At 39.3% G+C, this 26,823-nt stretch overlaps 1 protein-coding gene across 5 annotated transcripts in view; it reads left to right on the top strand.

Moving 5' to 3' along the window:
• Positions 1 to 26,823, top strand: part of SPTLC3 (serine palmitoyltransferase long chain base subunit 3) — a 189,743-nt gene that overhangs the window by 146,979 nt on the left and 15,941 nt on the right. For all 5 annotated transcript variants that reach the window (XM_015857154.2, XM_015857148.2, XM_015857153.2 and 2 more), the window contains 4 exons: positions 7,323 to 7,447; positions 9,086 to 9,179; positions 18,880 to 18,985; positions 24,997 to 25,216. In XM_015857154.2, the coding sequence (XP_015712640.1) occupies positions 7,323 to 7,447; positions 9,086 to 9,179; positions 18,880 to 18,985; positions 24,997 to 25,216 (545 nt within the window). The remainder of the gene's footprint in view (positions 1 to 7,322; positions 7,448 to 9,085; positions 9,180 to 18,879; positions 18,986 to 24,996; positions 25,217 to 26,823) is intronic.

Raw genomic sequence — 26,823 nt, 5'->3', positions numbered from 1 at the left:
TTTGAAAGAATATGTGGTGGTAAACCTGTCCTCTGGGTCCTCTGCATAAATAAACTCCTTTAACTGTGCAGAATGTGGAGTGGGTATTAAATGCCAACACATCAGAATGTGATTGCAGGTAGTTTGCTATCAGAATAAGTTGATATGAAAGTTTTAATACAGTTGTTTATATATTCACAAAACACTTCGTTTAAAGAAATTTAGTGAAACTAAACGTTGATGAATATAGAACAGTTGTCTCATGTTCTCAGAAAGGTAACTGAAGACAGTGTATAAACTTACCTCTGATCAGTGAGAATGGGGAAGTACTGTTCGTGTTTTCTATACAATTATTATGCACGTGTCAATTGAACACAATTAAACACAGAAGCATAGGAATCTGATAACAATTGTGGCTGGTCTTTCTGTATTTGCACTACATAAAAAACTTCAGGACTTTTCTCACCATTTTTAGTCCTTTTCTCTTTTTTAATTGTAACAATAATAAATCACTTTCCTAGTGTAACAGTGTCATTTAAGACACATTCCTGAGGCTTTTCTGGGACTTTCTATCTGGAAGAAAAATATTTTTCATTTTTAAGTCCAAGCTAGCTGTTATCCCTTAGGAGCAAGGTCTTAGGGTTATAAGTGATAGTTCCATGAAAGCACTAGCTTGTTGTTTAGTGGTCAAAAAGCAAATCAAATACTGGAAATGATTAGGAAGTGAACCAAAAGTTAACCATAGAATCCCAGTATGCTGCTGTATAAAGACGTGGTTTGCTGTCATCTTAAGTACTCAGCACAGTTCTGGTCAAAAACACTCAGCAGAACTGGAATGTGTCAGAGAAGGGTAACAGGGATCATCAAAGTCTCAAACAACTTCTGGGTAATAAACTACTGAACTTGCTGTCTTCAGCTGGCAGAAATCTCAGGCATCTGGCTTGGAAAGAGCCAAGAGGGGAAAATTATACAAGTCTTCAAAATGATGTGTGGCTTGGATTAGTGACTAGAGTTGGCTGTTACTTGTCTGTTCCCCTATAAGATCTACAGGGCATTGCATAAAGTTAGTAGATGGGTTCCAACTAAACACAGGAGGCAACTCTTCACACAGGAATACTGCAGAACCTTTCATGTGGCACAGTACATCTAAAGATAGTTGCTGAGCACTATTTTACGTAATTAGCTTAGTATTAATTTGTGTTACTGCTAATATGACTATGGCCATTACTGTATAATCATTAACACTGGACTTGTGGACAAGCAAACCATCATACAAATTTGATTTGAATCAGGAATGTGTGCGCATTCGTGCCTCTACGAAGTTAGACATTACTTACGGTAAGGGTAGAGTGTAAGGAACTAATGAAGCAATATTCATAAGCTGTATTCATAACCTGACTGTTTTCAGTGTTTCTGACGACACTTTGATTAAAAAGAGATTAAGTGAAGAGTCTTAAGAGATCAACAGAAAGGTATAGCACGTTTGCTTGGAGCATGCCTTCTAAGAGCAGTAGCTTGGGCGAATATTTTAAAGTGATTGTTTGCAGATGGCAAATATGCTGACATCACAACGTGCTTAGAGGTGAAAGATCTTTCAGTTCTGCATATTACATATGATGGCAATAGTCCCTGAGTGAATTTGGCACTGAAAACTTGAGCTTAAATAGGATCATTCAGGAAAGTTCTAAGCAGATGGAGATGTAGAATGAGGACTTTCTTGGTCAGAGGTACAGGCTGGGAGGAATGATAAAAAGCATTTGTGCACGATGGTAAGAGCGTTCTGAGCACAGCAAGGTTAAACTTAGCCAAAGCAAAATATGCCGTATTAACTGAGGTGTCAAGTGAGGGTAAAGAGAGATGTGCACCAACCGTGTCTGACAAAACTCACCATGGGTGTAATTTAAATGTTAAAAAAATTTTTTTCATTGCAATATTTTTTACGGAGGAAGAAAAACTCATTTGACTAGTTCATTTGCCTGCTTCATTAGACTAATTTGGATAGGACAAAAGCAGACCATTTTGTTTCCCACTTCTATGGGTATAAAAATTGAGAAAGATTTTGACTGTGGAATTAATGGAAATGGAAACACAGCAACTCAGAACATTCAGGGTAAAAAACAACCCTCTGTACTCTATTTTTTATTTATTCGTTAATCTGACAAGAGAATTCAAATGGGTATCTAAATACATTTGAAATAACATGTATTCCTTCTGTATAAATGTGAAATCTTCCAAGCAAATCAGTGCATTTTTATGGCTAGTATCGGAGTTGGCCACTGCTGGAAACAGGCTGACACGCCTTTTTGCTGAGCACACTGTGCCATTCTTATGTTTATAGTCAGCTTTTTCTAAGAATCTAACATAAAATTAGCAAGAGAAAATGATCCAAATACATGCAAAAATTTTATTTACAGCTGTATTCCACTTTACCAATTGCAGAAAATAATAAAATTTGTAATTTTATTTATTTATTTATTTTAATGAAGTAAAGTAAATTGTCGTGCCTTCAACACTCCTAGACTTAGCACTGGGGCGGTGACAGGGGTGCTGCATGAGAGCTAGTAGTTCCAGTGCTTTATTTATCTTAACACACCATTATTCCTTATGGAGATTACATAAATGAGTAACAGGAGCAAGCGTATCATTAGTTCTATTTAAGCAACCAAGCAGGATTCCTGCCCTTTTGAAATCCTTCTCCTGTGATTATGCCTTGGTCCAAAAGACAAGACGGAGCCTGCACAGAGCACTTGCAGAATGATTCATTCTGGAGGGCATGGTTGGGAACTGATCTTTTAATGCCTACCTTGCACTGATTGTATAATTTTTTTTGTTTTGTTTTTTGAGGATTTTTGTTATTATATCATTGTTAAAAAGCAAATCTGAAAATGTGCCAACATTTAAATTACAAAAGTAACTTCATCCTCTTCATATCTTTCTGTTAGGTTTTAAGGCCTAATGTGAACTTCTAGCAGCAGATCCAAGTAGATAAAAACAGCAATTTGTCTTTGCATTCTTCTATATCAGTTCATAGTTTTAATGAGGGCAAGGGTCATTTTAAACTCAGTACTGAACAAGTAATTAATGGTTCATTTTTCAGTTTGGAACAAGTGATAAGGAATTAAAGTTCCTATATGTTTCCAAATGAGAGCTTAAGGAAAAAATAAAGTTGCATAAACAAGAATTAGCGTGTATGTATATTTTGCAACTTGGCTTTCTGATAGAGCAGAGGATAAATCAGGAAGCAGTTAACAAGAGGAATTTTCCTTCTTGCCATCTTCTGCTAACACTGTTTTTCCTTCTCTGCTCAGCCTCTCATAAATAACTAATCCAACTTATAATCAAAAAGTCAGGTTTGTTCCTGTTATTTCACCACTGCTAAGGTATGTTTATGTAAAGTGTGATTAAGCTACAAACAACATAACTTCTGACAGATTGAACGAGGTGTTAGGAGCAAATCCAGGTTGTGTGGTCTGTATAAAACATAAATGATCTCAAATATATGTATGATAACATATATATAATATAATACATATACAAAATTATCTATACACGTACAGATATTAACACACTTAAAATCATATAATCATATAACTTGTAAAGGTCATTTAGTCCAACTGCCCTGCAATGATCAGAAATACCTACAGCTCAATCAGGTTGCTCAGAGCCCCATCCAGCCTGAATGTCTTGAGGGATGGGGCACCAGCTGTTCCAGTATCTCCCAACCCTTACTGTAAAAAAAAACTTTTCTTCCTTATGTCCAATCTAAATCTTCTTTCTTTTAGCTTGAATCCACTTCCCCTTGTCCTCTCCCAACAGACACTGCTAAACAGTTTGTCCCCTTCTTTCTTATACCACCCCCCTTAAGTTGCTGTCATCCATGCTTTGGTGTTATCAAGCCTGTAATTCAGTTGTAAATTTCAGCTATGTAGTTTTGTACAGGGAACAAAATCAAACAAAACTAGACAATTCAAACTAGACCAGAAGCTTTATAAGAATCCATCTGATTCTTTTCTGATTCTTTTTTCTGAGAATCAGTAAATAACATGGGTACGTTACTATATCTGTGATACCTGAAGTATTTTTGTTTTGCTCAAAAGTCCTGTCAGAAGATGGCAACATTTAGAAAGCATGAACTTTCCCTTTATTCAAATGCTTCCTCAAACCCCACTTATTTAGAGGCTTTTTTATGCACATGCAGCCTTAAATGAGACATCTGAATAATGTTACTATGTGCTTCTCTACCTCTTTTTGATCACTGTATCACTGTACAAGTTTAGGCTTTGCTCCTCTTGTAGACTCTGTGGGACTGTGATATCATCTGGATCATCCATTCTTGCAGAGTGACATGAAAAAGCAGTAGTTTCTACATCTTTCTTCATCCTTCTAGTAATAACTCATTTAATATTCTTTTCTAAAAGTGTGTATGTGTCTCAGTAATATTATCTCTGATAAACATCTTAATAGAGTTGGTGACCTTATGTTTCCAACTGGGCAGGGATCTTCAGGTGACTTATTTTCTTCCACACCCAGTTAAAAGTACCTCTGACAAACCATCATTTACTCAGAGTGATGGTTCTTATTCACATTGGCAAGTCACTTCAAGATCACCAGTTGTTGTGGAAGTGACTTTTGCAAAAATCAGTTAATTTTTATTTCAGTAGCTTGTTGTTTATATCAGTTTACTCATCTGGCTTTTGTTTTACTTGAAGTAAACAGGTATTCTCCTTCATTCCTTTGAAAATTTAGAATTAAAAGCTACAATAACAGACACTATTGCCAGTGTCTGTGTTTCAGCCAGCATACATCATTAGCATGTAAGAACCTAAAAGACTTTGTTAGGCAAAGTGTGTCCTTACCCATTTTGTCTAAGCTGAAGGAAGTTTCAAAACTAAACGACATGGATTGTTGGGATTTTCAGCTTTGTGTATCTCATAGACTGACAGAAACTCACAGTCCAAGGATGTGGCTAAGTCTGTGGAAGTTTGCCATGACAAAGATTACTTCACGTTCCCTGTCCCCAAATTGCAGTTAAGGAAAGAAACTGGGTCAGTATTTGATAAGGAGGGGATTTATTTATTATTCCTTTTTTCCCCACCTGTGGAAAGTGTTGTGATGTAATTGTTGTGGTTTATACTGTGCCTACAGAGTGATCCATGCTGGAGAAATCTGATGAGATTAAATAATTGCAACACTTTTAAAATAAATACCCGTTTTACTCTAATGCTGAGAAAGAACAAACTGATGCGCTTTATCAATTCTACTCTTCCTAATATACGTGGCTGTCACTAACCTCCCACTGTCAGTACTGATGTGTATCATATTGCTCCTCTGACACCTCACCTACCACCTACAATATTGCTATTATAATTCAAGTAATTCAACCCTAGGGATGATATTGCAAATACTTGTTGTTCAGGTTTCGGTTTTGCAAAACAAACCCCTACTGATTCAAATTTTCAGTCAAGTATTTGTAAGCAATAGTGATATACATCACCAACTAACATTCACTGTTAGGATTAGTAGATAAGAAAGAATAGGGTTACTTTCAGAAGTCTTATTCTTCATCATCATCAAATCATTTTAAAAGGGTCAAAAGTGTGGTATTCCCATTATAGATGCTTGAAGAGAACAATGTGTCATGAGTCACAGAATCACAGAATCGTAGTGGTTGGAAGGTACCTTCAGAGATCATCGAGTCCAACCCCCCTGCCAAAGCAGGTTCCCTACACCAGGTCACACAGGTAGGCGTCCAGGTGGGTCTTGAATATCTCCATAGAAGGAGACTCCACAACCCCCCTGGGCAGCCTGTTCCAGTGCTCCGTCACCCTCACCATAAAGAAGTTCTTGCACACATTCATGCAGAACTTCCTATGCTCCAGTTACTGGCCATTTCCCCTTGTCCTGTCTCCACACACTGCTAAAAAGAGTCTGGCCTTGTCACTTTGCCCCCCGCACCTCAGATATTTATAGACCTGGATCAGGTCCCCTCTCAGTCTTTATTTCTCAGGGCTAAAAAGACCCAGTTCACTTAGCCTTTCTTCATAGGGGAGGTGCTCCAGTTACAGGTCTCCAAGAGGACTCTCCCACACCCCCCCGTGCTGTGTCAGTCAGCCAGTTCTCAACCCACCTCACTTGTCCACTCATCTATCCCACACTTCCTCAGCTTTGTTATAAGGATGTCATGGGAGACAGTATCAAATGCCTTACTGAAATCAAGGTAGACTTCTGCTTTCCTCCATTTTTCTGACATTTGCCTATCACAGTAAACACCAAATTCCTGTTCCAATTAATTGTAATCCACTTTGCCTGTATTATTGTGACATCAATTTGTGCAACTCAAGTAAGGCAAGAGGTTAACTTTGTTTTTTTGTCTTCTGTTCTCTGCTTGGAGCCTTATTCATAGGGGAAATCCACAGCCTACTCTCTTTCCTTCCCCACAGATGATCTTGTAAGAATTCCTTCAGCCTTGGTACCGCAATGCACAGACAGGCAAACAAAGACTAGAGGGTTGGCAAATTTAGATGATTCATTACTGTTCAAGGTTATTTGTCTTCTTAAAACTGCTCTTTTATTTATCCTCTTTTGTATTTTTTTGTCCTCCTTTGTGAGTTAGTGGACAAAGATACTGCTTTTGTTGGACATCTGGAGCACCGTATTTGGAGACTCCTGGCAGTAATATTGACAAATAATTTCCAGTAAGGAAGACTCTCAGTGTTGCTTTGGTATTGAAGTTTGGCTGATGCGAGGCAGGAAAGAACATAGTTAACAGTAAGGGAGTATAGCTTACCTTCTATTACCCATAGTCTAACAGGATGGGGAAAGCTTTCATTTGTCAGTCCATAAAATATCGCAATTAAGGATTTCATACTCACACATACAGACGTTCAGGAGAAAAACTGAAGAACTTTGTTGTAGTCATCATCTGCTTTCTCGTTCAGGAAGAACTGAAAAATGTCTACAGTTTGTCCTACACATAAAAAGGTCTTGTTCCTCACCGGGGTAGTACTAGCAAGGGGGAAAGTAAGAAATGACTCTTCAGGATAATCGTCTTCAACAGTTGTTGCTAGGGAAATCAGAAACTTCCTTTTTTTTTTCCAAAGCAACTGCTTTCCTATCTTAACAACAACAGTATTTGTTAGCATTAGTTATAGCTGATTTGCATCCTTCCTTTTCTTGTTTTATCACAAATGTATGAGATACAAATGGAAAAACTTGAACAGAACTAAAAGAAAAAGCAGTTTGGCTTAATGACAGATTGCCTGACTTGTACTTTTGAATGTTTTGAGTCCTTAGAATTAATAATTTCCACAATCTAATGAGTCTGCCTGTGTTTGTTTCTGCAGGGACCCTAGATAAGCATGTAGAACTAGAGAATCTTGTGGCCAAGTTCCTAGGTGTAGAAGATGCTATGGTGTTTGGCATGGGATTTGCAACAAATTCAATGAATATTCCAGCACTTGTTGGGAAGGTGAGTACTACTTGATGAAACACACAACTGTTGTTTGCTAATAATTTTAACAACTGCTGCAGTATTCTGGGCATGCATTAAATGGAAAGGCTCAATTAAGGAAAAAAGCTTGATATCAGGGAAGCAAAACAGCTTTCAGCATTTCTGATGAATGAATCTCTGGGCAGCCCTTGCAAAGAAGGCTGGCAGCAAATGCAAGTCTAAAGATGAGGCCATGTGACAAAAGTTTGGTTCTTGTTTGATTCTGAAGGAATCTCATCTCTAATTTGGAATACTTGATGCAAAGGCATGAAAATGAATAATCCCATTCATCACAGCTCCTGATGGAACATGTTCATATACCGTGATGCTAGCTGGGAAAATTGTTCTCTCCAATTCAGGCAAATGTGAAACAGTATTTCCCCCTTGATGGAGATGGAATTAATTCACCACACGATGTATGTTCAAGATTTCTTCCAAAGAACCTGGCTAGAGGTGAAGTCATTTCCTCACTATTGAGAAAGAATCCAGCTTTTACCACGGATTTCTAAAATATATGTACGCAATGATTGGGCTACTGAGGACATGAACTTGATCTACCATGGTGCTGGAAAAGTAGTCCAGTATTGTCTGCAGAAACAGTTAAGAACTAATAGAGGTAAATTTACGAAATTGCAGACATGCACAGCATCATAATTTTCTCTCACTTAGCTCTAAAATATTTATCCCTCAGTTAGCTGGCCTCATGGGGAGACGCAGGCCTTTGTCAGAAGTGGGATACGTAGGTACAAGTGACATGAAGTTATTACTGTATCATGCAGAATGCAACTATTTAGTCTATTTTAATATTACATGTTATGTATTGCAGATATTGTGTAGTTCTCATATATTTGGGAGATTTCATTTTCATTATAATTAAATATAGCAGCTCTATTGTCTTGTCAAGATGCACGTAACTAATTCTTCCTGTTATATCAATCTTTAAGCAGAATTGTATAGGTACCTCTAATCCTAGGCACAATCCATTTCCTAAATAATACTTATTTAGCTAATATTGTGTCGTCCTTGTACTGGATAGTGAAACATCAAAACATAAAATATACAATAGAAAACAGAGCTATGTTAGGGCTTCAGCTTGAATTTCAACTGTAAATCTTGATTGTTGTTGATATAGTGTACAGCACTGGGTTTTTTGTTTTTTTTTTTTACATTTTTAAAATACTATAAAGAAAGTAATTTTTTAACTGAGTTTATCAGTGAAGCATACACTACAGATGGATTGTATATGAATCTACCAGAGAAAGAGTAAGATTGTGCCTAGTGCCTTGGCTCTACTTGAATCTTAATGGCAGCCTCAATCTATCCTGATCTTATTTCAATTATCAAACTGATGTTAGTCCAGTCTCAGTATCAGTCCTCCTTATGTTAATGTCATGCACTTCTTGGGAATGTCTGAGAAGCTGAATTTTGTTTCTGCCTGTCTTTGCAGTGGTTCCTGCAAAAATTCCAGTTCACATGTAAGATTAATTCACACAATGCTATATACATGCATGTATTTCTGTATATACAGACATAACTGTATGGTGAAACACTTACACACACACACTTGCAAACAGCCTCCCACTTCATGCAAATACTTACTGTACTCCTTCTCCACAGGGTTGCCTCATTCTAAGTGATGAATTGAACCACACTTCTCTCGTTCTTGGTGCAAGGCTTTCAGGTGCTACTATTAGAATCTTCAAGCATAATAGTGAGTATTAACGTTGGAAATGTTTTGAAGTGTGAAAATGTCTGTGTCTAAGGCAGGAACACTTCCTTTCAGTGCATGCTTTCCTTTCAATTTCCATATCAAGTTTTTATCCAGGCACAAGGATTAACTGTTCAACATTGAGTGATCTCAGATGGGGGAGAAATTGGCAGTGTGAGATTGTATTTGTTGTTGTGCAAGGTCTGGATTATCAGGTTGGACCCTGATCTTTGAAGGTGTTCAGTGAAGGGCAACAGAGCTGGTAGGGGTCTGTTGCACAAGCCTTGTAAGGAGTGGCTGAGAGAGCTGGTATTGTTTAGACTAGAGAAGGGAAGGCTCAGGGGTGCCCTTATCGCTCACTACAAATGCCTGAAGGGAGGCTGTAGTGAGGTGGGGTCAGCCTCTTCTCCCCTGTAACTAGTAATGGAGGTGGAGAGGAGTGCCTCGATTCATGCCATGGTAGATGCAGGTTGGACATGAGGAAATATTTCTCCAAGAGAGTGGTCAGGCACTGGAACAGCTGCCCAGGGAGGTGGTGGAGTCACCATTCAAGAAACATTTAGATGTTGTACTGAGAGACATAGTTTAGTGGGAAATACTGGTGATAAGTGGATGGTTGAAATGGATGAACTTAGAGGTTTTATTCCAATGTTGGTGATTCTATGATTCTGTGAAATCTGGAGTCTTAACCTTCTTGCTGTCTTTTTGACATGTGGAATTGACTGTGTGCTGCTGAAAAGGTTTTGTTATTGTCACCATAGCAAAATAGTACAGACATACTTAGAAAAATATAATCTACATTTCCTGCCTCTGTTCCCAACAGAGTTACATTAACATGGTGTACCTTTGAAACTGTCTCTCCAAATTCCTAGAGGGGGAAATACCAAAATGCAGATGATTACATTGAGATAACCATCCCAAATAATCTTTGAGGTGTGATTTTAGTATAGAAATCATAATAATGCCAAATATTAACTTCGCAGTCATGTAATTATATTCTAAAATACTTGTGCTTTTTAAATTTTATTTAGTTAATGCTGCTGTGGTCACAGTCAGAGACATTGTGATTGGCTTTGATGACAAGAGCTTGTTCTTTTCCTTTATTCCACTTTGCAAATTTCCTTTATATCACTACTGTAGTCACCAGGCAGTGACTGCAACAGAGATTAAGAAGCTAGAGAAGTGGTGAGGAATGAGAAAAGAAATCTGATTACCTTTATTAATAACTAATACAGTCCTTTCTATTATTGCGTTCTGTTCAGCCTTGAGGTGAGCAAAAATGAATTATGTATATGCTGTAACCAGCCTAAGGATCTCTTGAAATGAAAGACATGCTGTAATTATAATAGAAGATGGTGTTGCAATTAATATATATTCATAATTTGGACAAGAAATATTTTCTGAAGATCACGTAAGAATTAATGATCATGTGAACCAGAATGTTTTTACAGAAGTAATTATTCATAGACTAGACAGTAGCATGCCCCAACTCGGTCCACTTCCATGTAGATACTTTGAGCACGACTACTCTACTAGCCTTCTCTCAACTAGAATCCCCTGTACTTTGTGAAAGAGAACAAGTGCATCCTTCAAATCATCTTTTAATCATTTTTAAATCATTTTTAAGCACAAATCAAAGCATACAATCAATTTCAGGTGCAGCTGTCACCTGCCAACATTGGCAAAGAGGAAATTTTGTTTAATATCTGTTAAAATTGCATGCAGAAATACATTTATGTGCCCTTTGCTTTGGGGAAAAGAGGATGTGTATTGGGGAGTGATTGCAGTGAAAACGATAATCCAGCAAGACTGTCTTTGTATGATGCTCAATTTCTCCTGAAATGAAGCAGACGGCAATTGCTCTCTCTGAATTCATTTGGGAGTTGTATAATACAAGTATAGGAAATGAATTAAGGGGAAGCATAACCTAAACTTCCAGCTTGCATTGGGGGGTTCTTTTCAGTTAGGTAGGTGCTCATTTGTTTTGTTAGATCAGCTGTGTTTCTTATCCTCCCAGGCGATTCTTCTCATTTCTGTCTACATACAGGCATGCACGCATGCCCAAAATGTCAGTCTGTTTTAACACTGTCATTGCCATGCTTACAAACAAGGGAATTACATTGTTACGTGTGGCAAATTACTTGATGTGAAAGAAAGGTTCCTTTGCACATTGAGTTACCACTTGAATAACATTAGCAAGTGTTAATTTCAGCATCAGGTAGTTGTGTGTTTTGCCTTTATAAGATTGTTCTCTGCATACCCGTAGAAAGATTCAGTACCTTCCACCTCCCCCCTTTCCATACAGCGGGGACTTCTGTGTGTTGTTTCACTAGAGAAATCAATGATCCTGTAATAAGTTTGACTCCTGGCATCAATTGGACAATGTTACTGTGCCAAAGGCTTTTCTAGGGCTCTTTGTTGAGAGGTTGGAACAATTCTCCTGCAAAGCGTGGAAGAGTAAATCTGAATCCTATTCTGAAAAGGATTAGGGCTTAATGCCATATTATTTATTCTGACTCCTATATGCAGAGCCAAGTTTGTCCACTGGCATGAGTTGGCTCATCTCCTTTGAAGCAGTGTCAAGTCACACAAATACTGTTGGACCTAGGGTTGCCCTACACTAAGGAAAACTGAAGGAATGGCAGGCAGTAGCACTACTGTTGCTTGATACATATCTTCTATAGAGGAGAGTGAAAATATAAATTCAAATCAGGCAGCACATTCTGAAGTTACCTGTTTGCTATTAGGTTGCATCTTGAGGAAGGAGACTCTTTACACATTCCTTGCTGCTTACATCAGCCTCTTTTAAAACTGCATAGAACGTACATAATTTGGCTTTGATTTCCTTAGACCTATTCCGGAAAAGTAATTTTCAAAAACCCTATAAACTGTGTTCTATGAAAAAAAAAAAAAAAAAGCGATGCTCTAAATATTTTACAGAAAAGACTAAAAACTGCTGTTTAGAGCTGTTATTGATGCACATCCACCTTCCAAAAGTTATTATATAGCTATCTCCTTAAGAGTGAAAATCATTTTATTTCAGTGTATGATCTGTAATACTAGATCTCTTTGTCATTGTGCAAAAGTAAATAATTACGCTTATTTCATTAGTTAGCAAAGAAGTAATCTCTATATATTACCTTAATTACGTATAATATTCTTATTCTTACAAAAGTTAATTAGACTCTAATTCAGTCAGTGGGTGGCTGTCCTAAGCTTTGCAATTTTCAGCCAAAAAATTCATAGTAGTTTTCAGGAGCTGACAGAATTATTAAACCTTTATGCTTCTCCAAAGTTAAAAAGAAAAACCCTCTCCTTTTTTGACGAAACCATTGCACGGTGAAGGTATATGAGAAGCCTTTCAAACCTTAAAGTGAATAATAGAGCTAAAAATGAGTTGTGGATCTTAAGTCCATTTTTGTTTGGATATAGGAATGTGCCCTGCATCCTTACTGCAGGTGATCAATCCCTTCCTTGTAAACAGGCAGGCACGTACAGGCTTGGACTGATAAATACACAGGCACATACTTAAATGCCACCTAGGTGAGAGAAATCTAGGAGAAAACTTGATTCATGTCACCAAAAATGCCTGAACTACATTCCCTTACTGTAGCTCTCAGTAGCAATGTTGCTAGTCTTTGTCCTGCCAGGGTCACAGGGATATGCTCTGAAGAGTGGGGTTAGGGTTTATTACGGTCATTACTGTTCATTATTACTGTTATTGCTACTTATTAAAAGGATCAAAATTAAGAGCCTTGTGTTGCTCATACAGCTCATCCTGATTTGCACCAGGCTCTTTCACTGGAGGTATGGTGAAACAAAACCTTCCAAGAGTGAGCATAGCCTATAGTCACTGCTGTTACTGAGGCACATGTGAACATACCCAGCCTAGTCAGACCTTAACAGCAGGGAACAGCAGGGTAGCAAAACCCTCAAGAAGAGCACAGCAGGGAGGTGGGGCCAATTGGTGAATCACAGCTCTTCTGTTTTCTGAAGATAATCATTGTTATGTCTGAAACCTCCCATCCACCATCTCTGTTACATTTGCACAGAGAAAAGGGAAGCTTTCGTCTTCTAAGCTTTCTCCCCTACATTGTCCAGCCTTTTTCCAGTCTCACTCATTTCCACTTAGGATGTGTTGCTAGTGAAGATGAGTTGAGGTACAGAGATGATCATTTAGTTACCTGCCAAATCACTAAGATGCTCATTGCTTAAAAATAAATACTCAATTATCAATTTTCTTTCTCTTTCTGTTCATTCCCAACATGTTCTTCCACAGAGCCCTTCTGGCAGCAGAAATAATTCTTTTTTCTTAGGACAATATTTCTTAACCTAATAGTAGGAGCTTTAAGTCTGACTAGGTGTAAGCTGGAATTGATTAGGCTGATAGTTTGCATTATGGGGTGCCTTTCCAGACACAGATTGACCAAGAATAATATTATCAGGCCTGATATCAAAACCCTAAATAATAGTATAGACCTGAGCACTCTTAAATTTACATAGTAGTAATGGGCTAAAGTTGTTCCTGCTTGCTCATAAAGCACCTGCCTGCCTTCTCCCGTGCTGTGGTGTGGGCACCATGTTGACATTTCCTGGGCAGTGACCTGTCTAGGAAGCTAGAAAAGAGAGGCACTTCATCCCTTGAAATGCAGTCATTCCAGCAGCACAGCCTCACAGCCAGCATGCAGAGGGAGAAGGGTAGGAAGTGAAGACATCTTCCTGCTTCAGTGGCAGTAGTGACCTCATTCTTTTTTGGTTTCTAAGATGATTTTTTATTAATGTCAGACTTGAAAGCCCTTTTTCAGAACCTTGTATCTTTTTCTTGGCTAAATATTTTACCAAATCGCTTGGCTCTTCCAATAATACTTGAAAAGCAAAAAGCAAACATCTAACTATTAATCAGCTCGTGATTTTATCAAGGGTTTCCCATCACAACAATTCTGGGTCTTAAAGTGATGTGAGATGAGAGCGTAAGATAGCATCATTCAGTGAATGGATGAGTTTGTTTCTGACTACATCCAGGTGGATTCTGTTCATATTAGCTCATATAAGGAAGGTGATGTCCTAACAAGAGTTAGGATTTGTTTGCTCTTTCTAGTTCTACTGCATTTTTCCTACATAGCATCAAGCAACTGAATTACCATCACATTTTCAGGGTTAGATTTGCAATTGCTTAAGCAATCCATGTGAATGTCATGACTACACACATAAGTCAAGCCACAGGGGGAAAAAATCCTGTTCCCTTCATTGCAAGGGACTTGCACTTCACCACGCAATCAGGTAAGTGATATTATGAGGAAGGCAGGGAATTGCAAGGCACAGCCAAGTACCATTGGTAGATGAAAATCTTGCCTCTAATCTGGTGCTTGAATCCACATCTGAAAAGTGAGAATCACAGTAGTACATTCCCAACTCCTCCTCACACACCTTGTAAGAGTGTTGTGAAAACAGTAAGGGGTATTTTGGAGTTCTCAGATATCAGGTGGTTGATGACAAATGTGTGTTATGCAGGCGTGAGCTCTCTGGGTTTCCATACAAAATGTTTCTTGCTTGGACAACAGGTGAGTTGTTGTTATTCCAGTTATGGCATTTATTGGTCCACTTGGTCATATTAGAGCTCTGGAAGTGGAACATGTGTGCCACAAGAAGACCTTGTAGTGAAAATTCAGCTACATGGAGTGGTTGTAGTTCACACTGAAAGAATAGCATAGGGCCCTCATACTTCTATGCAAATGTATTCTCTAGGGGGGGGAAAAAAAAAAAAAAAAAAAAAGAAGTATAAAAATAGATGTGTCTGCCTTCAAGAGAGTAAGCAAATAAAACAAGCAGGTAAGAAATAGTGCAAATTTTCTGTAGTTGCGGTGTCTTAGTATGAGGTGGTTCATTAGTTTTGGGTTTGTTTGTTTTTTTCTTACAGAGGTGTAAGCAGTCCCTGAATTTCAAAGGGGTGGGCACTTTTCAAGCTCATACAGAGCAGGATGAAAGCCGCTCTACCCACTAAGGCTTTGTCCTGTTTGAAGCCTCTGGCTACTATCAGATGCAAGATTATTAACTAGATAAGCTGACCTCAGCCTAATCCAGTTCAGCATGTATTTCCCTGTGACACGTAGAGACGCTGCCACAGTGAGAAGGCTGGAATATCCTGCTCTGAGCATGCTGTGTCTGCATTTGCCCTCCCTGATCTGGGAAAGACGTCTCTGACTTGTTGGGTGTGAGCTGGAGGTTTTCATGAGCTCTTCACTTACACTCAGCTATGTATTTTTGCGAGGATAGGGAAGGCAGTCTTTGGCTGTATGGCAGGTGCCACAGCCACCACTTATCCCACCCTCCCCACCCCTATCCTCTGACATTAAAAAAAAAAGGCAAAGATGTGATTTTAGGGAAAGTTTTCCAAGGACACTCTTGCTATTGAGAGCTCTGACTGCAGGGAGAGACTTCTCAAAATCTAGTTTTCACTAGAATGAAAACTCTCTTTTACAGTCCTACAAGTAATATTTGTATGAATGAAACCCTCTTGCAGTGGTTTCCCTTTGCAAGGAGGGATAGGATCAGAGCTAAGCACCTGGTCACCTATAACAAGACAGTGAACATGAAAGGAACCCACAAGGGGAGAGGGCTGGTTGCATGCAAGACAGAGTGAGAAGGGGCAGGCAGGTAGTGTCTGTGTGAAACTGCACAAGAAGGCAAACTGAGTAACTGAAAATGAGAATGGCAAGCATAAATTGAAGGAAAGGACTGCGATAAGGGTAGCAGTAGCCTTTTCATTTTAATTAAATGTATTCAGTTGACATCATGCAGGAGGATTTCAGCCCACGCAGAAGAATGATGATGATGTCCTCAGCACTGCAATGTGGGGATGAGGGGTGGAGACTCCGTGTCTCCCTGTAGGGAGGCACAGCACACAGTCTGTGAGAAGGCAGGGCCCCGCAGGAGCCGGAGTCCCACCTACACTGCAAGGCAGCATGACACATCACTGCCTGCCCAGGTCCAGGCTCGCTTTCACCCGGCAGCAATTTGTGAGGGATCCCAAACAAGGATTATGCAACTTTGCATTAAGTTCTACAAACCCAAGTGATCCACACTGTCCCTGCTTAGGAAACCTTAGCCTCTACATTCAAGCAGTATTTCAGGGGTAAGTCAGGAACTGAGGCAGGGACAAATTTGATTATGATTTGAGTATGAAGTTCCTCCTGGGCCTGGCAAACGGTTGTTTGCATCTACCACTGAAACGCCAGCGCCAGTGATGGTCAAACAAGGAAGGACAGTTATTTTCCCCATAACTTGTGTAAGTCCTCTCCCTGCCCTAGTGTTTCACAGACTAACTATATTTAATGGCAAGATAACTTGACAGAAGAAAGTCAGCCAGGGTTGCACTGGTTTATTTCCTGACACTTGATATATCCCACTGTCTGGAAAGTCCCAGAACAGAAGGCACCGCATCTTTACTTTGAATAAGAGATGCAGTTTTCTAGGGGGAGAGATTAAAGGTAATAGATTTTTTTCCACCTTCCAATTTCCTTTCTGCAAACAAGAATAAAATGTTCAGTAAAAACCATTTGCATCTAAGCAAATTATATGTTGGCTGGCTTGAGAATCATCCCTACATGTTTTTCAGGATGAGACATCAAAAGCAAAATGAGATAGCCCTGCTCCATGGAGCAGGCATGTCCTCAGCCTGAACTCAAGCAGGACTGTCACGTGGGAAGTCAGGCCTCTCCTGACTTGGAGATGTTCTTCCTGTTGCAGTCTCATCTTCCACACTAGATCAGGCAGGATCTATTCACGTCCATGTTTTAAAGGGGTATATACATTTCTTACATCTCTGTCTTCTCCTCTTTCTTTCCCTGTGGACTTATGTTAAAACAACAGAATTTTCTAGCCACAGTTTCAGTTCAGAAGTTTGGCAAACTAACATTCCCAAAGTCTGGCACCAGTGTGGACTGAGAAGTAGACAGAATACTGAACTGTCTCTCACTCTGTGTGATTCAGAGAGGGGTTTCAAAGGTCCTACAGGCATTTTGATGAAAAGGACTATTAATTCAGTGGAGAAAATTTCCCTTTGAGTGACTGAAAATCTTACCTCATTTCTGTAACTCGTGAGCTTTCTCTAATCCTTTGGAGCCCTTTAATTCTCAGAACCAGCACGGATTTCCAGATATTATCTATTCAGAAGAGAAGGTGAGCAGCTGCCTTTTATGAAACGAGCTTAGCAGGGTCATACATTCACTTTGTAAAGTAACATGGGTCTTTTATACCCTTTATTGCCATCTAGTGGAAGCTGTGCTATCTGCACTGTGTTACTCATAAAAGCAGTTCCATCTGGGAGCTCATCCAGATGTGCAGTTGATTGCACGGCTGAAATAAGAGGCCACTCATCATGCAAATGTGCTTTGTAAGATACAGCAAGGTCTTGTTAGGTCAAGAGACTAGACTATAAGGTGCACAGTGACACAGGTGTTCCTGAGAAGTCTTTCACTGAAATCAGCACCTCAGCAAAGGGCAAGGTGCCAGGGTATAACAATCTAGATCATATCCTGGAGATCTCTCAGGTCACTGGTTATTTATGATGGACAAGTGCTGTGCAAACAGCTTGCTTACAGTCAGGCAAAAGCAAAGCTATAGGCCAACATCAATACCGGTAAGGTGTATTTGCCTCAGCTGGGAGAATTAAAGGTTAGTTTCATAACATTTTAGTCAAAAATAACTGCATTAAGATCTATTACTGAATCAGTGATGTTATATTGTGGGGAAAAAACAGCCACTGATTTTCCCAGCCCCCACAATTTGTCCTCACGCGTATCATTCCTTGGAGCAAAATGAGTCCGTGTAAGATGTTATTTGGAAACATTTTGACGCATCACATTGGCTTTCCAAGAAGTACCGGAATAATTCATTCTGGAGAGACTTCATTCAGAACCCTTATCTTAGCTCTGCACTGACAGTCATATTTTGATCTGACTCTTGTTCCTCTGATTTTATTTTTTTTTAATTATTATTTTTTAGCTGTTTCTGTGTTTTTCAAAACATCAGTGCTTTTCCTTTCAGCATTTTGTTAGATGATCCACACTCGAAACTTCTAAGTTTCTAACATTGCTCCTTATATAAAAGTTCTGCCATTTCCAAGCATTTTGGCAACAAATGAGAGTATCCACGCTATGTGCTTATATCCATTTATCTCTGCCTCCCTCATCAGCAGTCTTTCACTAGCTTTCCTTAATGAGAAGGAGAGGATTTCTCTTGCTATCATCCTGATGTGCTTCATGCAGCGCGATCCAGGCCTTTGCTGAAGCAGTGCCTGTGATTCACAAGCCCTTGATGGTGCTGGAAAGCAAATGAGGGCTCTTTGTTCAAAAGACTTGAACGAAGTATCTATGAGTATCAACAACCCATATAGAAGTGGTGGCAATTAGCCTCAGTACTAAAGCAAAATGGTGACATTTTCCCTTTAAATAAAAACATATGTTAAATCTCCCAGGTGGAGTACATAACTGGCAGCTTTTTGAAACTACTTTACAGGATTGCATTCAGTCAAACTAAATCAGTTATTGCCTCTTGCCTGCTAATAAAGGAATATTATCTTCAGGATACGTTTTTATAATGTTGTCTTTTTCTCTACAGGAAAAAAAAAATAGAAAATCAAAAATTACTTCAAAAAATCCATGCTAATATTTTTCTTTCTCCTTTTACTTGTTTTTAAATGAAGATATGCAGAGTCTTGAGAAGTTATTGAGAGAAGCAATAATATATGGCCAGCCTCGAAGTCGCAGAGCATGGAGAAAAATTATCATCCTTGTGGAAGGCATTTACAGGTATGTGTGTTTTAGACACAAGTGCTCTTTATCACTTCTGAGAACACAGTGATATGTTGAGTGGAGCTAACATGGGTATCTGAAAGAAATCTGAAGTGCATGGAGGTTAAGGTACAGTGATCCTGTTAAAACATTAATTTCCATTTAGATTATGTGAACCCTGGCCTAACTTGCTGCAGTGAGATCTCTGTTGTTCTGAACACTGATTTAGCAAGTCACAGTGAGCGGCATATAGTGTGAGCAGGAGATGCGCTGTGAAAGCAAGGAGGGTAGGATTAGGAGTAGTGACTCTTGCACCAGAGAGAGGGGAGCCAGAATGGTTTGTTCACAGGATGTGACATGGTTTATGAAAAAAACCCTTTAAAGTTTACATGCAGGGATTATTTCACGTGGGCTGAACTGTAGTCTGTACACATGGGCAGATGGTTGCGCCATTTTACCAAGGAATGCTAGTACAGATTAGTTGATTCGATTTTTTGTAAGAATTCTTTTACGATCTCATGTCATTACATCTTCACAGTCATCAGCACTTTTTTTTTTTACCTAACGTTCTCCATCTGCAAAGAGAACAAATCAATCCTTATCTAAACATCTGTCACTCAGAGCTGAAACAGGTCAGCAGCAGATCAGCTGATCCAAAACAGGCTGAACGTCCCCTTTCAACCAGAGTAAACAGAGCAAAGCTGCAAATAAACATAGCTTGGCACTACTAAAAGAAAGCCTCAATTAAGGACTTTGATCACACAGAAATTAAGTGGACCACCAACATTTTACTGACAAATATTCCTTTTGGTTACATGGTCTGAGAAAATGCTCCAGCTGCTGAGATTTGTTCAGTTTAAAATCCTTTACTCTGGATATTTACCATTATGGAGAGAGGAGATAGATTGGAGGGGCACAGATCCACTTAAACATTGGGGCAAACCCAGTGGGTGATAGCTGCAATACTTGCAGCTGCATTTCCAGATGTGTATTTAGTATAAAGCTTTGTTTTCCTCTAGTTTTTGTAGCTGGATTTCAGAAAGATGTCCTTTTCAGAAGTCTGCACATCTATCTGTTAAGATGCTAAATAAAAACATTCTGGGCTTCAGAGAATGGCACCAAAAGGGACCTTTTATTTATTTTAGACAGCAGTTTGTGGTAGTACCTACGTGGTTCTTAAGTCACTGCTTTTCAATGGGATTTCACAGTCAAATTAATTATATTTCCCTAAAAGTTCATCAATTTCTATTCATTGCTGGAAAATTACCAGGCAGGCAGGGAATAGGTGCATAACATTTTAAGACCACTCATGTCCTGAGTGCCAATGCTTGTGAAAAGCATAAAGTGAAAAAAAATAAAGTCAATGAACGAACAAACAAACAAGAAGCAAAAGCAAAGCTCAGCTCTCTAATATTCTGTCAGTGGAAACCAGCCTCAGCAGTAGTCAGGTTGGTTGGTTAGTTGTTTTGGTAGTCTAAGCTGATCAGAAATTAAGGATTGTGGTTTGGTTGCAAAGCATGTCTGCTCCGGCTTGAGGGAGGATGCCACCACACCCCTCTGAGCTGTGTCCCCGCCATCGATGCCAACCCGAGATTCACGCAGCTGATTTGTCCTTATTGCACTGCTGGGAACATGCACCAGCCATGTAGACTATGTAGCTAATAACACTTCCTATGCAACAGAAAAAGCTGGAGAAAGACACGTTAGAAATACACTTACTTCTTTTGTGTGCATGTACTTTCCTTTCTTGGCTCGTGATTTTTGAAATACACTAAAATTTTCCAGCCCCTCTGTTGGCTAATGTTAGTTCTCTTGCAGATTTGCCAGATGCCAAATGAACATTCATCTAGAGAATTTAAGAGGAGGCAGACTGTTGTTAATGCAATCTTTAAGACAGTTAATATTGCTTTTCTTTTTTTTTTAAAGGAGTTAAATAAGTTTTGCTTTGGGGACAACTAATACAGAATTTAAATAACTTAATGGTCAGAGCCATTCTCCAAGTTAAAACATCCTGACTTGCAAGTTTGACTTGGCAAATTTATATAGAAATGCATTTTCCAGAGATGCAAAAGAAATGCTAAGCTTTCCTATTTAAAATAAATATTGCTGAATGGGACATCATAGTCTTTGTAAGGTAAAGTTGATGGTATGGAAAAAAAAAATGGCCTTCTGTTTGCATTAGGGGTATGTTAAAGTATTTACGCTGCTTGTAAGTCTGGACTTACCAGCTGGCAAAATTTGAAAAGGGCCATTGTTAGCCAACATGAACATTGCTGGAAATCAAACTTGTGTTTGAAACCATAAGCCGCAGATTTTCTTTGGTTACAACTGAAGGCAGAATTGGCCTCTTGGTTTGGGAAGCACCCAAGCTACATGTCAAACAAATAGCAATGAGTATACGATTGTTTGCTTTTAATGTATCTAGCATCTTTAAAAAAAGATCATCAGAAGTAAAGTTGCAGTTGCTCATGAGAGCTGGTTCTTGACTTAGACTAGCCTAAGAACAAATATATTTCATTTTTGTTCCAAATGGGGAGACCATCCAGCCATCAATCTTCAGCTCAAAATGCATGAACAAGTTTTGGCCGTGTCCAAAGCACAAATTAAAGTGACTTGCTAAATCATATTTCTGTTATTTAAATATCCAGGTAATGTTTTTCTTGGCTTCTACTGTTTCCAGTTCAGGATTAATCAGTTATTATGTTCTTACATGGTTTCTGGTAGGCTTCTGCTCTCTTGCACACATGTTTACCTAGGAGTCAGATAGGCTGAGGATGAGGGAGGGATTTATAAGGCACCAGAAACTCATCAAAACAAATGATTTATTTTTCCCTGCTTTTGATTTAATTTGAATATATTTCCTTCCAGCTCAGAAAACAGTTCTCTGGTTAATTGGATGTTATCCAATTCTTTTTTGCATGCAGAAGTTCCTTGAGTTTCGATGACAATACCATAGGAAATTTATTAGGGTTATTTTTTTACTTCCTGGGATTAGATGTTAGGACTTCAGAAAAGAGTGGAGTAACATTTAATGTCCTTGGCCAGAGACCAGAATTAAAGGTTAACATTTCTATCATTTCAGTGTATGACACTGTATTGGAGGGCCATGTTGGAGTTTCCTTAAACTATTACTCTAAACTACAAAACAAAGCTTGTTATATGAAAGCCTGAGGTTTATGGAAGAAAATAATATTAAAATAAATAAAAAATGCAGTGCATATATTTTGGGAGTAACAGGTCAGGAAAGGAGGGATTTCCCAATTACACATCAACCTGAAAGGGGAACAGGTAAATTTTCAGTAGTTGAAAGGACTGTAATGCTGGTGCATATATAGAGAAGTTGAGTGATGCAATTATGAAGAAGATACTGGGTTGAGTGTTGGTAAATTACTTTTCCTGACAGGAAAAAAAAAAAAAAAAGAAGAAGATTGAAATTTTGTTACAGTGGTAGATTGTAGTAAGCTGTTTTTACTGGTAAGTTTCAAAATAGACTGGACAAAAATTGTCAGAATATCCTGCCAAGAGCAAGCTTGTATTCCAAGAGAGATGGCCAGCATAAATACTGTCTCTCACCACACCTGGCTGTAGAATTCATCAGCTGCTTCCGAAGGACTCTCAGTGGCTTGTTGGGATTGAACCAAGCCTCAAAATTCAGTGATACCAAAATCCTGAGTTACCTCCTCGTGTCTAAAAGGAGATGCAAGCTGAGTGCATGCTGAAGCAAGTTCTTCTGCCCCCCACTCTGAGCAAGGAAGATGAGGGTAAGCTACAGTCTACAAGCTGTACGTCCCTGCAGCCACGCTAATAATTTTTGCTGTGAGACAGGATGTAATACCACATAATGCTAATGTCTGGCACAGGCAGACCCAGCGTATGTTCATGTGCACACAACTCTTTAGATGTGCCTGAGCAGATCTGGAAACAGATTTGTAGTTTTGTACAAGTGACACAGCCAGACTGAAACATAGTCACTGCAGTTCATTCACTTTCAGCTCTCTGGTTTAAACTCAGTTGATATCAATATTTACTGAAGGATTCAGTAAACTTTCCATTTGGACTACCCAAGGGGACACATGAAGTGAGCTTTATCTCTGAGCAATTCTAAACAGAGCAGTGTCTGTATCACAGACCCTCTCCCAGAGTCAGAAGCAAAACCAGAAATAGAGTAGCACAGAAACAGCTCTCATCTCTGCCATCTGGAGGGCTGAGGCCTGTTTGAATAACAGCCCAAGAAATACACACAAAAGCAGCAGTGCTCTACCTGCCCCAAGGATGCTTCAGGCCCTTGTTAGATCTCTGTTGTAATGTTTATGTCAGCCAGCATCTTTCAAGAGCACTAACTCAACACTGAAAATGGCAAATGCACAGTAAATCAAGCTTTGTATTTTTAATTTACCATTTTTGTTCTCATCATTTTGAAGAGAAAAGCCGTTTTTCTCACCTGAATCTCCATGAGCCATTGTGATGTGATTCCCGCGTGAATGTGGAGAAACTATCATTCTTCTTTTCCTCCCCATCTATTTCTGGAAGACACAGTGGGAGATGTTCCCTTGTTTCCTGTAGAGGTGCTCCCTGGCTCTACACTTTCTCTCTGACCACTTAGCCATCCTGCAAGCTGACCAGATGGATAAAACTGTCACCCCCCCCCCCCCCCCCCCCCCAAGCACGTGGGATGCTGCGTACCCACAGACACCCAGAGGCTTAGTCTAATTTTTAGCTGACTAATGGTTTGACTCTGGGTCATGTGAGGACTGTGGGTTCTGCTCTTGTACTCATTAAGAAAACAGCTGTGGTGGTTCAGGTTGCTTCTCCCAGAGCTGCAATGAGCCGCTTGACTGCTGGAGGGCTCTGTCCTCAGCACAGGGTGACAGGAAGGAAAGTTCAGTCCTTGAGAGCTTGCCTGTCTGCCCTTTGCTGCAAGAAACTGTGGTGCCATACACATCCCCGTGGCTGCTTCTTCTATGGCTGGACAAGGTAGAAAGGCAGCATCTGCCAGCAGTCACTTGACACCCAAAAATATGCCTACAGGTGGACACAGCCAGGCTCTCTGACCCTGACCAGCGCAGACAATCCTTGTCCATGGCTGCTCCCCAGTACTGTTCATTTCATAGTGAACGCCTGCTGATGGCAGGGAACCTAAAGTTCCTGAACTTCAGGCTGTTTCCAAGCTTACTCAGAAGAATAAATAAAAAAGAAGCACAAAACTTGTAAAACATTACCAACACATCAGTTCCCTTTGGTGGTACTGACCTCCCAGCTGCATAGATCAGCTTGAGTGACAGTCAGGAGTCTGCAAAAGCCTCTGGCCCAAGATCACCAAGATTACCAAGAATACAGGAGGTGTATCACCTCTTCTTGTTTCTAGAGCTTTCGATGTACTGTTACTAGAAGTTTAGAATATTTCCATTTTCTACATGGCCTTAATAAAATAAACAGAAAAGGAATGGAAACATTTTTCCATTCATCTGGTAGAAGCAACAAGATTGGGTCTGAATTATCTTTTCTTATCCTTTATTCTGTCCACTCTGAAGACTGAGGCTGCTCTGAACTGCCAATGCATTTCATGTGGGCCATGTTAGAGCCAATTCCTCTGTACCAGGGTGATTTTCTTCTAGATTTATTATCCAGAAATGTTGACACAGTAGCAGTAGGTGGATAAAGAAAGGACCAGACTGTGAATTATAGCAGTTCCTATAATTCCTTACAATATATATGTTTTTTGCAGTCAAACATAATGTGTTACTTGGGTGAATACCTTCCCTTCTCTTTTATGGCATGTTGGCAATTTGTAAATGTTCAGGGACTTTTTGGCTATTTTTATTTGCTTGAATTCTAAACTTATTTTACTCTTATACTTGTTGCTGGAAGATGTTTGCAGTGTTTCTTTGAACTGTAAATACCAATGGAGTTTGCAGAAGATCTCCCATGGGATAATCACACTCTGCACTTAATGCCTATGCTTCTTTGGCATTATTTTAATAAGAAAAGAAGATACAGGAGTTGTTGTTTATCTGTAATTCTCTCCATAGCATGGAAGGGTCCATTGTACAGCTGCCAGAGATAGTCTCCTTAAAGAAGAAATACAAAGCCTACCTCTATTTGGACGAAGCTCACAGCATCGGTGCAGTGGGAGCAACAGGACGAGGAGTTGTGGAGTACTTTGGTATGAATCCTGATGATGTTGACGTATTAATGGGAACATTCACAAAGAGCTTTGGTGCAGCTGGAGGATACATAGCTGGCAAAAAGGTAAAAGGAAAAAACACAAACATGTTAACATCAAGGGGAGGAGAAATACCTTCTTATTACATGCAATAAGCTTTTTCATCTTTTCATATAGACTGCCTTACATGAGCACAATTCTAAAGGTAGTGCCACTTTTTTCTGAATCCCGAATGAACGTTAAACTGTCAGAATTTCTTATTTTCATCTCATGCTCATGTTATGTAATTTGCTTAGATTGGGAAGTTTAGAAACGTTGTGGTTGTCTAAATATACCTCACTGCATTAATTTGCATGCAGACTGCTTGCTACATTATTCCGTGTTTGTAAACAGTGTGTGGAGCAATAGTGAGAAATTAAAGCTACAGTTTCATCCACTGATACAAAATTCCTGAACAGTTGTGGGTTGTCATAGCTGCATTTTTAGGATGGAGAAAGAAGATTTACTTGAGGATACCTCGCAATACCAACATCTTTGACCTCAATTTCTCCACATGCATTGACATAACAACCTCTTGTCAACAGCAGATGTCAACAGAAAGTCGAGCTGAACTTGTTTTAACAGGGAGTGTAGGAGAAGAGAAAGTGTAATCAATGCCATTGTGAAACATCATCATTTTTATTGCTTAGCAAAGATGTCAAGTTGGTTGTTTACCCTCCTCATACCCTCAAAAATACATGAATGTATTTCTTAGGTAGTTTTCTGAATGAGGAGATATCCTATTTAGGCAGCTAAATAAATAGGATATTGTCAGGAAAGTGTTAGGGAACCTGCGTGGGCAGGGGGGTTGGACTCGATGATCTCTAATGATCCCTTCCAACCCCAACAATTCTGTGATTCTGTAATAAGGAAGCACTTGAGTAGAATAAAAGGGATGTAAGAAAGTATAAAGCATCTAGTTCTCACCATCCTTGGGGGGTTTTGTGCCTGGAGATTCTAACACAGACTATTGTAATGCATAAAGAATCAACTTTCTTTTGTTTGCTTCCTGAATGTATGTCTGAAGATTTGACTTCTACTAAGGAAAATTGGCTAATACAGCTAGAAATGATAGGATGCCCGAACCTGTGAAAAAAACTGTCTATAGCAATTCATCATCTAATCCTTGGAAGTTTTCTTAAAGGAAAGTGGTCATTCTTTTCACACCGGGTGCATCGCTAAGCTTTGCCTCAGGCTTCTGGGCCTTGGCAGCAGCTGTTCACCTACCTTATTTCTGCAACCATAAACTTACATGGGTTCTTTTTGCTGGGTCAGTAAGAGCACAGAAGCTTTCTCAGCTACTTGGTTAAACCCATAGGATTACAATTGCAATGTAGCAATGCAGCAATGTGCAACATATGTAAAGTTAAGTAAACCTTTTTTCTTAGCACTGGTGTTTCAGCATACACTTATGCAACCTCTATAGCAATAATTTACAACAATATCTTTGTTTTCTGGAGGCATTTTTTATCAAAGCATGGTTTCAAGCAGACGTCATGCTTTTCTCACTACCATGCATTTAGCTTTTAGTGCAATAACAGTTACTCAGCAGTGTACACTGTGGAATATGTACTGTTGTAGCAGTGATAGTCCTCACCAAGTCATGAATTCCTGCTCTACCCCTGCCTTCAGGAGTTACTGGTGTTTTAAACAC

This window comes from Coturnix japonica, chromosome 3 (genome assembly GCF_001577835.2).
Source record: "Coturnix japonica isolate 7356 chromosome 3, Coturnix japonica 2.1, whole genome shotgun sequence".
Lineage (NCBI taxonomy): Eukaryota > Metazoa > Chordata > Aves > Galliformes > Phasianidae > Coturnix > Coturnix japonica.
This window is presented reverse-complemented; position numbering and strand designations above follow the sequence as displayed.